This window comes from Petaurus breviceps, unplaced genomic scaffold (assembly GCF_028583685.1).
Source record: "Petaurus breviceps papuanus isolate PSGF00001 unplaced genomic scaffold, PetGlider_PUasm1.0 174, whole genome shotgun sequence".
NCBI lineage: Eukaryota > Metazoa > Chordata > Mammalia > Diprotodontia > Petauridae > Petaurus > Petaurus breviceps.
The window spans coordinates 58,473,035-58,486,799 of record NW_027185761.1 but is presented as its reverse complement, the minus strand read 5'-3'; the positions used below and the strand labels follow the sequence as shown (position 1 = coordinate 58,486,799).

Sequence of the window (13,765 nt, the reverse complement as noted above, 5' to 3'; positions counted from 1 at the left end):
GATAGATAGATAGATAGATAGATAGATAGATAGATAGATAGATAGATGAATAAATAAATAAACTAGCTGAGGCTCCAAGAGATTTGATGAGTGCCTTGGTCAGCTGGGAGTGCCTCCTTACAGGGACCCTTTGATTCAGTGTATTCAGTGGATCCCTTCCACTACTGTGTGCTACCTACATAGGCATCTACAACATTACTAATACACAAGTCTACAGAGGGAAGAAATGGGGACCACTCTAGCTACAGAAGTATGAGAAATTTTTAAAAGCAATAAAAGTGTTAGGATGGTGACCTAAAAAATTATATGGAATAAATTCAAGTTTAGATGTTCCAACAAAAATTTAGAACCAAATAAAAATGCTAGCATACAAAAGAAAATCATCCAAATACCCTCTACAGAGCTTCCTAATTGATATTCCTGAAACATAGCTGTTACCTCCATTCTGTTACCTGAAAACCTCCAATAGCTCCCTGTTTTCTATACAAATAAAATACAAGCACCTCATCCTGGTATTCAAAGCTCTTCTTATAATAGTTCCCACCTACCTTTCCAATCCCATATTACATCACCGATCTCCTTTTTTTTGGGTGAGGCAATCAGGGTTAAGTGACTTGCCCAGGGTCACACAGTTAATGCCACGTGTCTGAAGCTGAATTTGAACTCAGACCCTTCTGCCTTCGGGTTGGTGCTCTAACCATTTTACCACCTACCTGCCCTCATCACTCTCTTTCATGAACTCTCTGCTTCAATTGAACTGACTTGCAAACCTTTCTAGTTAATGATGTTCAGCCTCCTATCTTTGCATCTCTCAAATATAGATTGCATTGCTGGATCACCTTTACATCTTCAAAAGGCGTGCCTCAGAGAACAACTCAGGTACTACCTCTTACACCTTGCATTTCCTTATCCTCCCAGTTGTAAATGTTTTTACGTACTTGGACTCTCACTCTCACCTCCCCCCCTCTCTCTTTCTCTCTGTCTCTGTCTCTCACTTTCTCTGTCTCTCTCTCTCTCTTTACTTAATGTGTGCTCCTTGAAATCAGAGACGTTTGTATTTTTTTTTAATACCCAGCACCAAGTCCAGTGCTTTAGGTATGTATGATGTGCTGATAGAACTAAAATCTTCATTGGTTCTCTACTATATGCAAAGCATTGCCTTATGAGAAGTGGAGAGGTGTGAGTCAGAAAATTTCAAGGAAGAATCAATTACATTTATTGTTTAAGTAAATAAAGGGACAGGGACAGAGACTGAACCTGCGATTTCATTCCCATAGGAAACTCCCTCTACCAAAGCAGGTCAATACTTTCCCTGCAAATTCCAGTCTTAGGAGAGTTTTCTAGAACACAGAGAGATTAAGTGACCTGCCCTGTATCATACAGTCATAGATGGCAGGACGTAAATCCATGCCTTCCTGACTTATCTAACCACTGTACAACACTGCCTTCTAACTAAATAAAATGGTTGATTTCCATTGTTATATTCATCTCCATAAATGACAATAACAGTGAAAGGGAAAACCATTTAAATGTTCAGTTCTTGCTACACATTGGTGGGCACTGCTGAGGCACCAAACCTGATAAGGGGGGCAAAGACAGATCTGCACCATTTCCCAAATGGGTTTCTTATGCCCTTATCAAGTTAACAGAGTCATTCAAAATTCTCTGTGGTCTTCAATAGCCATGCAATTTTTGCAAGAACCAGAGCTCTCCACCAGACACAAACAGCAGGGTCTTGCCCTAAATTCCTGGGCTACACGTGGATTATAGAAATGAGCTCCCGCATTCCAGGACTGCACAATCACTCACTACCTTGAAGGAAGCCTGATCCCTCACTCTCTAACTGAGAGTGAGAGTATTTTATCTAGGTAAGGGTGGAGGATCATGGAAGACAAATGAACCAGAGACTTAAAGAAAAGCAATTTCATCTTAAAACTGCACTCGGGTAATTGTGAGCTGAGTGTGAAATGGGCTTGTCTGGGATAACCAAGTGATTTTCTGTGGTGTCTCCATTTATAGTCCGTTTATGATGGGAATTCACAAAAATCACAAAGTCGGGAGGAGCAGGTTCTCAATATCATTGGGAAAAAATTCCTTTCTGTCTATTACATGGGAAGTTCTTCGTGCAAGTACTTATTAAATTTAAAAAAATTTTAAATGTTACATATAAATAAATGTAGTATGTTGGAAAGACCTTGGGATTTGAAGTAGGAGAACTGGGGTTCAAATCATGACTTTGCCACCTGTGTAACCTTGGACAGGTACCTTTACCTGCTTGGGCCTCAGCTTCCTCGTATGTAAAGAAAGAAGGTGGGACTAGAAAGCCTCTATGTGCTTCCCAGCTTGGATCCCATGACATTACGTAGGTTACTTATCATTATGCTCAAACATTGTCAACTAGGCTAGAATAGGCAACCTCTAGTATACCTTTAGCCATGTCACTCACTCAAGAAATGTCAATGGCTCCCTATTTCCTCTAGGATAAAATACAACCTTTTTTGTCTAGTGCTCAAAGCCTTACATAATCTGGCTCTGGATACTCTTTCCAGATTGATTGCATATTATTTTATCTCACACATTCTACACAGTCGAACTGGCATATTTGCTCTTTCTTATGCATGCCCTTCCATCACCCACTTCCATACTTTTTTGTACTGGCCATCCCCATGCTTGGAATGCATTTCTTTCTCAGCTACATCTCATAGAATTTGTATCTTCCTTCAAAGCACAATTGATCCCTTCAAATCACAATTCTCTCTCCTTACCCAGGAAATGATTTTGTATTTACTCTAAGTCTATATATACATACATACATACACAAATATATACACACATATAATACATATGTATCTGTGCCCATGCTATGTCTTTCAACATAATATAAACTCCTTAAGGGAAGGGACAGGTTCATTTTTATCTTCCTTTTGCCAATATAATGCCTGGTAGGCCCTCCATAAACACTTGTTGGGTTGAATTGAATTAAAGTAAAATCCTATTCCAACATAGCTCCTTACAACTGTGTCTGGCTTCCTAAGGCCAACCCTCAAAAATCTCTCATAGTACAATTAGAGAAAGCCAAGAGGGTGACCAAGGAGTCCAGGCCACAGCTTGTCACAGGGGGAACAGACATAACAGAAGACAGGGCAAAACAAGGTGTGCATGCTGAAACTTATAATGCCTCACAAGTATGCAGTGCAGAAAGGTTCCGAACAGCAAGCATTCTGCTGGGAAAGCAACCCTTGGAAACACTTTAAAGGGCTTGAAAGGGGAGTGTCCAAAAAAGCTTTTGATTAAAATGGTCTTTGGTAACAAAAAGTTGTTTTAGTCTCTGACAGCAGGAAGAAAGGGATTTCACGATGTGTGCAAATCCAGAAGCAGAACAGCTTTTAAATGACAGCCCTCTGCACCTTGTCAGTTTGGAAGAAGAGGTTTTGTCAGTGCCAAAAAAAAAAATGAAAGGAGATATTCCTTAGGATTCTAGAAATTGTTGAGATTATTTTTTGTCCTGGTGGCTGAGCCCTCTTAGGTTACTAGTCATGCTCCTCAATATTTGGCCAAACAACCCGTTTTCTCTGGCCAAGAAACTCCAGGAAGTGCTCTGCCAAAATGGAGCATATTTTCATAAATCTCAGGCAAAGTCTGCCCCATGTGAAGACAAAATGTTTTTTTTCAATCTTTTAAAAAAATTTTATTATTTCTGATGTAATATTATTACTGAGCAACTTTGAAAGCAAATGTAGATTTTAAAAGATATTCTATATACTGGAGAGGTTGGCATAATCTAGAGTATGGAGCACTGGCTTTGGAGTCAGTACGAACTGGAAAAAATTGGTCCTGCCTTTGACATGTAACTGGCCATGAGACTATGGTCAAGTCACTTACCCTCTCATGCCCCAGGCGACTGTGATTGGGATTTAGATTTATCCTCTCTAAAACTGTAATGAACATTAGCTGTCCACCTGCCTTGGAAGATGGAATTTCCATACCAGAAGTTACGCCTCACTGAAGAAATCCTTCCCAAATAGTACATACTCCTTGAATTTCAATAGGATTCACTCAGCATAGCAACATATATATGATCATTTAGCATTCCCCGTCCCACTGAAGCTGCAAAATGGGACAGGGTCTAAGGATTCGTGAGTGACTTCTATAAAATGGATTGAGTTGATCAAGACATCTTTACAATCCATAGAAACTGTTGGTGAATAATAGATTGAAGAAGGAATGAAAGCAAAAGAAAACTCAGTAAGAGCAGCCCTTCTTTTTGCCAGTCCCCAGATAGACTTCAAATTCCAGCAGGAGCTTAAACATGCTGGGGTTTAGATAGCTATTGGTAAGCATTTCCATTCCCCAGCCATCGGCAGAGCAGTAACATCAACAAGAGATGTCACATTTCCAGAGCCCTGCTGACCTTCACGTCTGCCAACTCTGTCACTAGTACACATAAGGCTTTAGATAGGAAGAAAATGTGTGTGCAAATAGAGAGAGAGCTTCCCTGGGAAGGGAGGGAGTATCAGGAACGGGAAAGAAGGAGGAAAGGGAGGGATCTGCAAAGGAACTCCTAATAGGTTTTTTCCTACATAAAACAGATTCACAAACAACCATTTTCTCCCAAGAACCAGCTACTGATAGACCAATAGCCTGGTCCAGTCAGTATCAGAGTGTCGATTGCATTCATTTAAGTATCAGTGTAGTTATAGACTCTGCTGAGTATGTGTGTGTGTATGTGAGGGAGGTGACATACAAACATACATACATATGGACATATATAGGAACTTATACCCATCCTCTCTCTCATGGGTTGCTCTTTCAAACTAACAAGGTCCACAGAGTCACTGTGTGTGAAGAGGTTGGGGGGGGGGGGTGGAGAGGTGTAAAGTGGAGTTTAAATTCTGCCTCTGATACGTACTGATTATGTGACCCTGCCAAATTATTTAGCCTTTCAGAATCCCAGGTAATTCTCTCTAATGCTGTTAAATTTCAAAGAAGGTAATAACCTCTCTAGAGAAAGTTTCCTTACCAAAAAAAATCATGGATCCAGTACCTTTTCCTATACCTATCCCTATGTGTGCGTGCATATACACACACACACACACACACACAGAAAGAGAGAGAGACAGAGAGGGAGACAGAGAGGAGAGAGACAGAGGAGAGAGACAGAGAGAGAGAGAGACAGAGAGAGAGAAAGATACTAGATCTATATTGTCACTACTATAGGGAACTCCCAAGTGAGGAAAATGCCTCCACCGATGCAGGTCAGCACCTTCTCTGCACCTCATGGTCTTAGCTGCCCAGGAACACTGTGTTGCCCAAGGTCACAAGCTGGTATTTGCCAGAGGTGGCACTTAAACTCTAATGCTAACTCTCTTCCCACTACCTTGCACTCCCTCTCATATATATTTATAATCCATAATATTCACATTGATGTACATGCATACATGTACACAGAGGGAAGCAGTGGGGAACTTTAGCCAAGAAGACCTGTATTCAAGACCTGCCCTGGCACATCCTGGCTGTGTGACCCTGGGTGCATCACTGACCACCTCCACACTCCAAGTTATTCTCTTTATAAGATTGTTAATTGCAAAGAAGGTTCTGACCAGCATTGGTAAAGAGAATCTCCTCAATGAGGCTTTCTCTCTAGATCAATGAATAGCACAGATCCTATCCTTATCCCCATAGCACCTTTTTTTGCCTTTTGGAAGGCATTTGGGGTTAAGTGACTTGCCCAAGGCCACATGGCTAGTTTTTGTGGTAAGTGTCTGAGGCCGGATTTGAACTCAGGTCCTCCTGACTCCAGGGCTGTTGCTCTATTCACTTCGCCATTCCTCAAAGAACTTATAGCAATAGGAGGGGGCCTGTTGTATTGTCTGTGAAATTCCTCTGGAACTAATTCTCTTGTCAATGGGATTTCAGGAAGCAGTTGGTGTTCCTCCGGCTGGGCACCTTTTTAGAGAAAATAGCTTCTCTAGGACAAGGAGCAGTCCATGAAGAGTTTAAGGCACATAGATAACATGTTTTGAGCTGCGGGAGTTCTTTTAATCCATCTCCTTCACATTTTAGAACAATTTGTATGTGATGCAGAGGCCATAGACAAGGGAACTCGTGTCCAGATGGTTAGGCTATTGGCCCAAGGTCACACAAGTGGAAACAGTATTGGGGTTGGTGATGGAAATTTCCCCAGTCCTCTGAATTCCCAGGCAACATTTCTCCCACTACACCAAAGTGCCTCCTCAATGCCAAGCATGTCTAATGTTCCACCAGAACAGTATCCAAACAGAAGGTAGAGTGGGTTCTCTGATAAAATCCTAGCTCTAACACAAAGTTCTATTTAGACATATAAGCAAATATTCATGCAACAGTTGGGAGCATTCTCCCTTCAAGCACTCTATGCAGAATAAAATTAGCTCTTGGTGTTTTGTTTAAATTGAACTACACATTTGACCTCTGGGACTTTCAGCTTCCAATCAATAAGCCAACATTTATGAAGCCATTTTTATAAGCCAAGCACGGTACTAGGTGCTGGGGATACAAGGACAAAATTGAAACAGTCCTTGCCCTCAAGAAGATTGTACATGATTTGTGGAAGCTGCGTATACCCATGTAAGTATATACAAAATATAGACAAAATGAACACAATACAGTTTGGGAAGGGAGGGCATACTCTCATTGGTCACTTAACCTCTGTCTCAGTTTCCAGATCCATAAAATGGGAATGATGGTAGAATCTGCCTCAGGGTTGTTGAGAAGATAACATTGGATAATGTTTGTATTTTGCTAGCACTATTTAAGTGCTAGCTGTTGTTTCATCTTAATGAAGCATGTCTTCTTGCTCCTTAGACTACTCCCTTATTTGGTCTTTGGAACAGTAAACACCAGAAAAATACAATGTAGTCTAAAAACTTGATTTTGAATGAGTGGAAAAAGACACATGGGCTGCTTGTTTCTACAATAATGCAGAATGATGGGAGTCAGGGGATAGAGAGCTAATCTTGGAGTCATTTGAGCCTAGGCAGAGCTGAGTTCCCTGAGCTCCTCTGATGGAGGGAGTTCCCAACAGGGATGAGGAAATTGCAGGTCCAGAACAAGCAACCGAAAAAACACCATACTTAATGATATAAATTATGTTCTCATCCCAACGATTCAAAGACTGTCTTGGACCTCCTCCTCCCCCGCCTCCCCCACACACATTCAGACTGCTTCTCTATGACTTAGTAGATGCTCATGAAGATAATAATGGTAAGAATAATGGTGATAATGACGGTGATTAGCACGGTGTCTGGCGCATGTGTTTGTTCAGTTGGGTCTGACTCTTTGTGACATCACTTGGGGTTTTCTTGGCAAAGATTCTTGAATGGTTTGCCATTTCCTTTTCCAGTTCATTTTACATGTGAGGAAACTGAGGCAAATGGGTTTAAGTGACTTGCCTAGGTCACACAGCTAGTGTCTGAGCTCAGATTTGAATTACGGAAGATGAGTCTTCCTGACTTCCAACTCTGTACTCTATCCACTTTGACATCTAGCTGCTCTTGTCTGGCACATTGTAATGCTTAATAAAAGTCTATTGATTACTAACTGATTAAAATAATAGTAATAAATCTAACCCCTTAAGATGAAAAAATGATAGACAGAAGGATCTGTTCATAATGTGATCTAACCAAAGTGGCAACGAATATTCATTGTAATTAGTCAGTTAAATACCAGTTGAGTAATAATATCTTTTCTGTCTGCAGTGACCTCTGATCTCTTGTGAATTTTAATGTTGCAAACTCCAGAAGATACAAAGGGTTGGGGGGAGGAGGGGGAAGATTAGACCTGGGGTCCAAAGGAAGGGTGCTGCTTTCTATCTGTAAATATCCTCACCCAGGATTAACTCCGGTCTTTAGCAGAGCCAGCTCTCCTGGTTTGCCTGGGTGCTTCCCTCCCAGAATCAGCAGCAGCAGGTTTAAAAACAGACTACTTTAAATCCCCACGCAGAACTCCCTGGGCAGCTCAGAGGAATTCGGCAGATAGCTAAGGGTGGGGGGAGGTTGTAAGCAAATATTTTTCGCATGAGAAAACCGGCATTGAGGATGACAAACCTTGCGGGCAGAGGAGGGTCAGCCTTGCCAGCCACCAGCCAGGACGATCGGTGGTAGGCATATCTATATCTCTTGTTGTCCACGGGAACGATATCCATTAGAACGATGTACTTGGCTTCAGGGTCCACTCCAGAAAACGACACCCGAATGGTAGGAAACATTCGCCTTCAACCGGAGGAAAGAAAGGCTAGGTCACACATACATACACAAACTTGGACTGCAATGGGGGGATTAATTAACTAATTCATTAATTAAAAGCTTTGATGGTGAAGAAAATGATCCAATGGATTCTAACAAGTTTATTTCAGTTTATTCCCTCCCCTAGCACATTCCTGCCCATCTGGAAAGTCAAAAATCCTCTGAGATCTCCCTACAATTCCCATCTGGGCTCAGTTTCTCAGTTGGGATTGAATTCTGTCTCTTTCACGTGGGCAGTATTTGTTGTAATAACTGATATTTACAGAGTGCTTTAAACCTTTCATCCCACTTGATCCTTCCAGCAGGTAAGGTGGGTGCCACAGGTGCTGTCATCCTCACTTTACAGATGAAGAAACTGAGACTGACCAAGTTAAGTGACTTTCCAGCTAATCGTTGCCAGGGTTTCATTCTAAGTGGGTCTCGCTGGACCCCTGCATTTATTTACATAACAAAACCTCACACATCCTTTCCCAAATACTCCTCCAATCATTTTTATACTACAAATGTCCTTGATTTATTTTGTTTGGGGTCTTTTGTTTCATCAAGGTGGGGTAACTCTTGCGTGGAAACTCTCCTCTCCAGAGTGGATGGGTACCTCATTTGTAATGGTAACTCTGTAATTTACAGTCTCAGCTAGTTGCCTTTGAGAGCCTAGAGGCTTAATTGACGAGCCAGGTTACTCAGTCAGTATGAATCGGAGGCAAGACTTGAATTAGGAACTTCCTGGCTCTGGGATTTGTTCTCTGCCCACTGAATGCCTCCTTCCTTCTCATGACAAATATTCTTGTGTTAAAGTCGCCTCCCACCACTCCTCCTGAGCTACGGGGCTCAGAGCACTGATAGTGTTCCGAGTACCAGCACAGATTTCGCAGAATTGTTTGATGCTGACATTTTTAGGGCACCCGTTGAAATAAGCGTTTGTGACCCAGGCTGGAGGAAAGCCCTTTTACAACGAACTTGGACTGCCCACTAGGGCTCAGACACAGTTGTTTCAAGATAATGACTTCAGCTGTTTCCAGCCCACGGCTGGAAGGTTTGAGGCCACCGACCCAAAGCTCTAGTCCTGAGTTACCCCCCAGTGCCCCACCCAGGGCAAAGCACTTTCCCACCCCCACCTCTGGCAAAATCTCGCTTTCTTTTCTGTACACTTGGCCTTGGGAGTGATGTAAAGACAGATAGACCCAGTCTACTTCTAACTGGTTTGTCCTTAGATGGAAGAGAGGGCGATGGCGTTGGTGCTTGGGGCCTTTGGGTGGTCTTCCCTCGGGTTCGCTAAGTGCACTCAGTAGTACTGGCACTTAATAGGCGCCTAATAAAAGTTCGTTGACCTCCTTAATTGACCCGAAACTTGCCTCAGTTTCCTCCTCTGTAAAAGAGGGGAGTTGGATTCGATCAAGGATTCCATATATATATTTGGCATCACCGATCCCTTTGGCAGTCTGGGGAAACTTCTGGAACCTTTTTCAGAATAATGTTTTTTAAATGCATAAAATAAAATTCATAAGATGACAAAAGAAACCAAAAATTAGTGAAAATAAAGATGCATTTTTCCCAGGCTAAGTTCACGGACCCCCTGAAATATTAAGAATCCTTGGTCCTGATGCTTTTAGAGGTCTCTTCCAAGACTAATTCAGTGGCAAGAATTCTTTGGATTTGGAATAAAAGCAGTATGGTTCGTATCTCGCTCTGCCACGTACTACAGGTAGCAACCTGGACCACTCACTTACCTCCCTAGGCCACAGTGTCGTCCTTAGTAAAGAGGATAGCCCTAGAGGTTATCTAAATCTAGGACCCATACTACATTGACAATCGTCTCCGCAGGTTCCCCCGGCCCCCGCCTCCCGCCCTCAGAATTACCTTAATTTTTTCTACTTTACTTTTTTTTTTTTTTAACTCCAGGGGTAGTCTGCAAACTAGGAAGGATAAACAGGGAAGCCCTGAGCTCCCAGTTCCCAAGGGGTCTGGGCCATTCCGACTGAGGAAATTCCAGTCTGGCGGCGACCGTGATCAACCGGATAAATCCCCGTCTCAAGCCAGCTCTGCCTGCCCTCTGCCCAGAGTCTGTTTTTTTAAGGAGGCCCGGGCTTGCTCCCAGCCTGGGGTCTCCCTGGATTTCGAGCTTCTTCCCAGCTCCCAGCGCCCCGCCCTCCCCTCTGTTAAACCAGGCTTTCCCCCGGAGACCTTCCTTTTCTTCACTGAGGCCCCGCTGGCTGTAGCCTTGGATCTAAATACCAGGGGCCAGGAGACCGCGGGGCCTCGGGTTTGGGTCCTAGGTTGCAGAAATGTTGCCCCAGGAATGGCGTGGGCGAACCCCAGCACCTATCACCCCCGAGAGGATCCAGATGCTCGCTGAGGTTCCTAACCTTCTCTCCTCCCTCCAATCTAGACAGAGAGACTAGGTCCAACACCGGCTCAAGTCTTTTCCAAAGCCATGTTTAGGGGAATGGAGTTGTTTGTTTGTTTGTTTTTCTTTTGTCTACTAGTGTGACCTTGAGTAAGTCACAAGCTCTCTGCGCCTCAGTTTCCTCCTCTGCAAAATGAGAGTTAGACTCGATGGCATCTGAGGACCCTTCTAGGGTCCTAGGATGAGTGGCCTAGAACAAGTCTCTGGGCCTTAGTTTCCCCATCTGTAAAATGAGGGGATTGGAGTGACTAGGCCCTGGGGTGCCTTTCTGTGACCCTCTGAAGTTACCTTCCCTTGCTGCCCTCGCACTGCAGGGCTGCTTATTCAGCCCCTGATCTCCCTCCGCCCACGTTCCCCGAATTTCCCAGCCTCTGCTACCTGCCCGACTTGGTGATGATCATCTCGGTACCCAGCTCGTGGAATTTATCCCAGAGCTCCTTGGTCTCCAGACTGCAGGCGATCTTGGCCATTTCTTCACTGGGGACAATGGGGGTGGTGGGGATGAGGGGCTCCGTGCACAGAGAGGAAGGGCTGCCGCCGCCACCGCCACCTCCAAGGCTGCTGCCGAAGTCACCGTGGGAGTCGAGCCCTGGGAGGTCGCCGAGGGGCTGGGCGCAGGAAGTCTTCTCCACGAATTGTTCTAATGCAAAGAGAAGTGGGTGAACTCTGGAAAGCTGGCCCGGGACAGATCGCGAGCACGGCTTTGGCCGTAGGACGGTGGAGGTCAGAAGGGCCCGCCCGCAGTCTGAGAGGCGCGGAGGCCAAGGGCAAAGAGCGCAGCGTCCTCAGGCAGCCTGCTGGGCAGACGCGGGCTCTGTGCGAAAACCCAGGGAGCTCGTTCTCCTGATCACTTCGGTCTGCTCTTAGGAAACCCGTCTGGGGCACAGGACTCGAGAGGTGAAGGACCGGGTGGGGGCCGAGGGGAACTGATCACAAGTGTTTCCGGCAGTCTTTCAAACCATCTCAAGTCTAGACTCGTGTTGTGGGATCCAGAGAAAAACAGGCTGATAGTCAGACCTGGGGGCTCGGCGACCAGTCCCCGCCCCCGCCCCCGACTCCTCCCTTAGGCCTCTTTACTCCTACCCCCAGGCTTGCCTTCCCTTGGCCTTCACCCATGCCAGCATCCACTAACAGCTAGAAACGAAAGGAGGTCCTAAACCATTCCCTGCACCTCTAGAGGGACCCCGGCTGCCTCCGGGAACACGTCCATATATATAGACCTCTCAGCCCACAGCCCTGAGGTTGGCCGTTGCAGTAAGACTATTCGGACTGGTGGAGTTCAACATTGCAGAATCCAGGGTGCCCAGTGGGCTGGGGCTGGGCGGCGGGCAGAGCTTGCCCGCGCGCCACCCCCACCCCCCCGCCCAGGATAAGAGCCAAGCAGGAAGGAGCCTTGCAGGGGCTGACAGGGAGGGTCCTCAAATGCGCCAGGCACTTTGACAGAACACAGTGGGACCTGTCTAATTGTCTCCGTTATCTTCGGCTCCTTAAAAAAGCAACTACTTGAGTTTGCAATGTGAAGCAATCTCAAAACAGCTCTCCACCAAGGCCTGCCCAAGGGGTCAGTGCAGAGAGAGGCGACACCAGAAACAGATTTACGACATATCTATAGATACAAATAAAGATATTTGTATCACCTATAGATTGTGCGTTTACTTATGTCTGTCTTATATTAATATAGATTATATATAGATTATAATATTGTTATAGTCAAAATGAGATAAGGTGCAATGTTTGGCGTTCCTTAAAGAGCTGTATAAAAGCTAGTGTTTCATTATTCATGATATGTACATATCTTTATGGATAAATTTGTAATGTCGGTATAGCCCTATTTATACTTATAATAAACCTACGAAGATGTATTTTAATGCTATATAAATCCATAACCTATAAGCTATGGGGTTTAAGAGCTGCATCAGTAATTTAGTCGATATTGGGTACTCCCATATCAGCAATAGTTCTGTATATTTATATATATATATACACACACACATATATATATATACTGTAGTAGAGTATCTTATGTTATTGTCCTGTGATATATTATAGTAATAATCATGTTATAATGATAGCTGACATTTATGCAATGCTTTAGTGTTTGCAAAATGCCTTTAAAAGTATCTCATTTTATCCTTATAAAAACCCAGGAAGATTGGTGCTATTGTTATTTTCATTTTATGGGTGAAGAAACCAAGCAGAGGTTAAGTGATTTGCCCATAATATCATAGCTAGTGTATAAAACCGGATTTGAATTCAGGGCTTCCTGACTCCAGAGAGAGTACTCTCCACCCACTGCACCAGCGCATAACAAGTCTGGGGTGGGGGAAATGCTGTGATTACCCCCCCCACACACACACACACCCCATTGATTGTGTTAGAAAGCCTAGACAACCCAAGTCTTCTCTTGGATGATATTTAAAGACGTAACTCCTAAAAATATTTGAAGTCCAAAGAAGCCAGAGAAACATATAATGGGGGAGAGGGGACTTTTTTTTAAAACTCACTTTTAAAAGGAAGGAAAAGGACAGTATTCTTCCCCCTTAGCCCTCAACAAAATCACTCTTTAGGTCCTAGAGGATGGGTGACAGATTTCCTGGATCCCCCAACCCAGCACCCTATTATAGTGGATTGGTGGGCTGCACTGACAGACTCCCTGAGGGAGGCCTGAGCCCAAGGGCAGGCATTATTCAGGGACAGGATACTTTTACCTACACAAGACCAGAATTTGCCACAAACACACCACAAATCCAGCAACATTTCATTATCTGAGGCTTGGGGAAGAAGTTAATTGCAGCCTGGATCCCCAAAGAGCTGCTTTCTCTGTAGTGGGAGATAGAACACCAGAGAAAAGAATTTGATCCTGCAGCAAGAAGCCCTTCTCTCAGGCCTGTTTTGGGGTTCTTAAAAACTTCTGACTGGTTAGTTCTTGGTGTCTATTGACAGATCAATGAGCTATGTAAATAGGCAGCTTAAGGGCACTTGGGGGATTTTAGTAATTCTCTCTTGGGATTTATTCCAAAGCTCTGGTAGTGACCTCCATTCCTGATTGTGAGTGTCTTGTACTCTGTGTATTATTTTTTTT

General features: G+C 44.0%; 1 protein-coding gene across 1 annotated transcript in view; it reads right to left on the bottom strand.

The window, feature by feature from the left end:
* TBX20 (T-box transcription factor 20) overlaps window positions 1–13,765 on the bottom strand; it is a 238,669-nt gene that overhangs the window by 54,340 nt on the left and 170,564 nt on the right. Inside the window, exons 3-4 of the mRNA XM_069084565.1 lie at window positions 11,062–11,428; window positions 8,082–8,246 (exon numbers count right to left, since the gene is read on the bottom strand). Of these exons, the coding sequence (XP_068940666.1) occupies window positions 8,082–8,246; window positions 11,062–11,428 (532 nt within the window). The remainder of the gene's footprint in view (window positions 1–8,081; window positions 8,247–11,061; window positions 11,429–13,765) is intronic.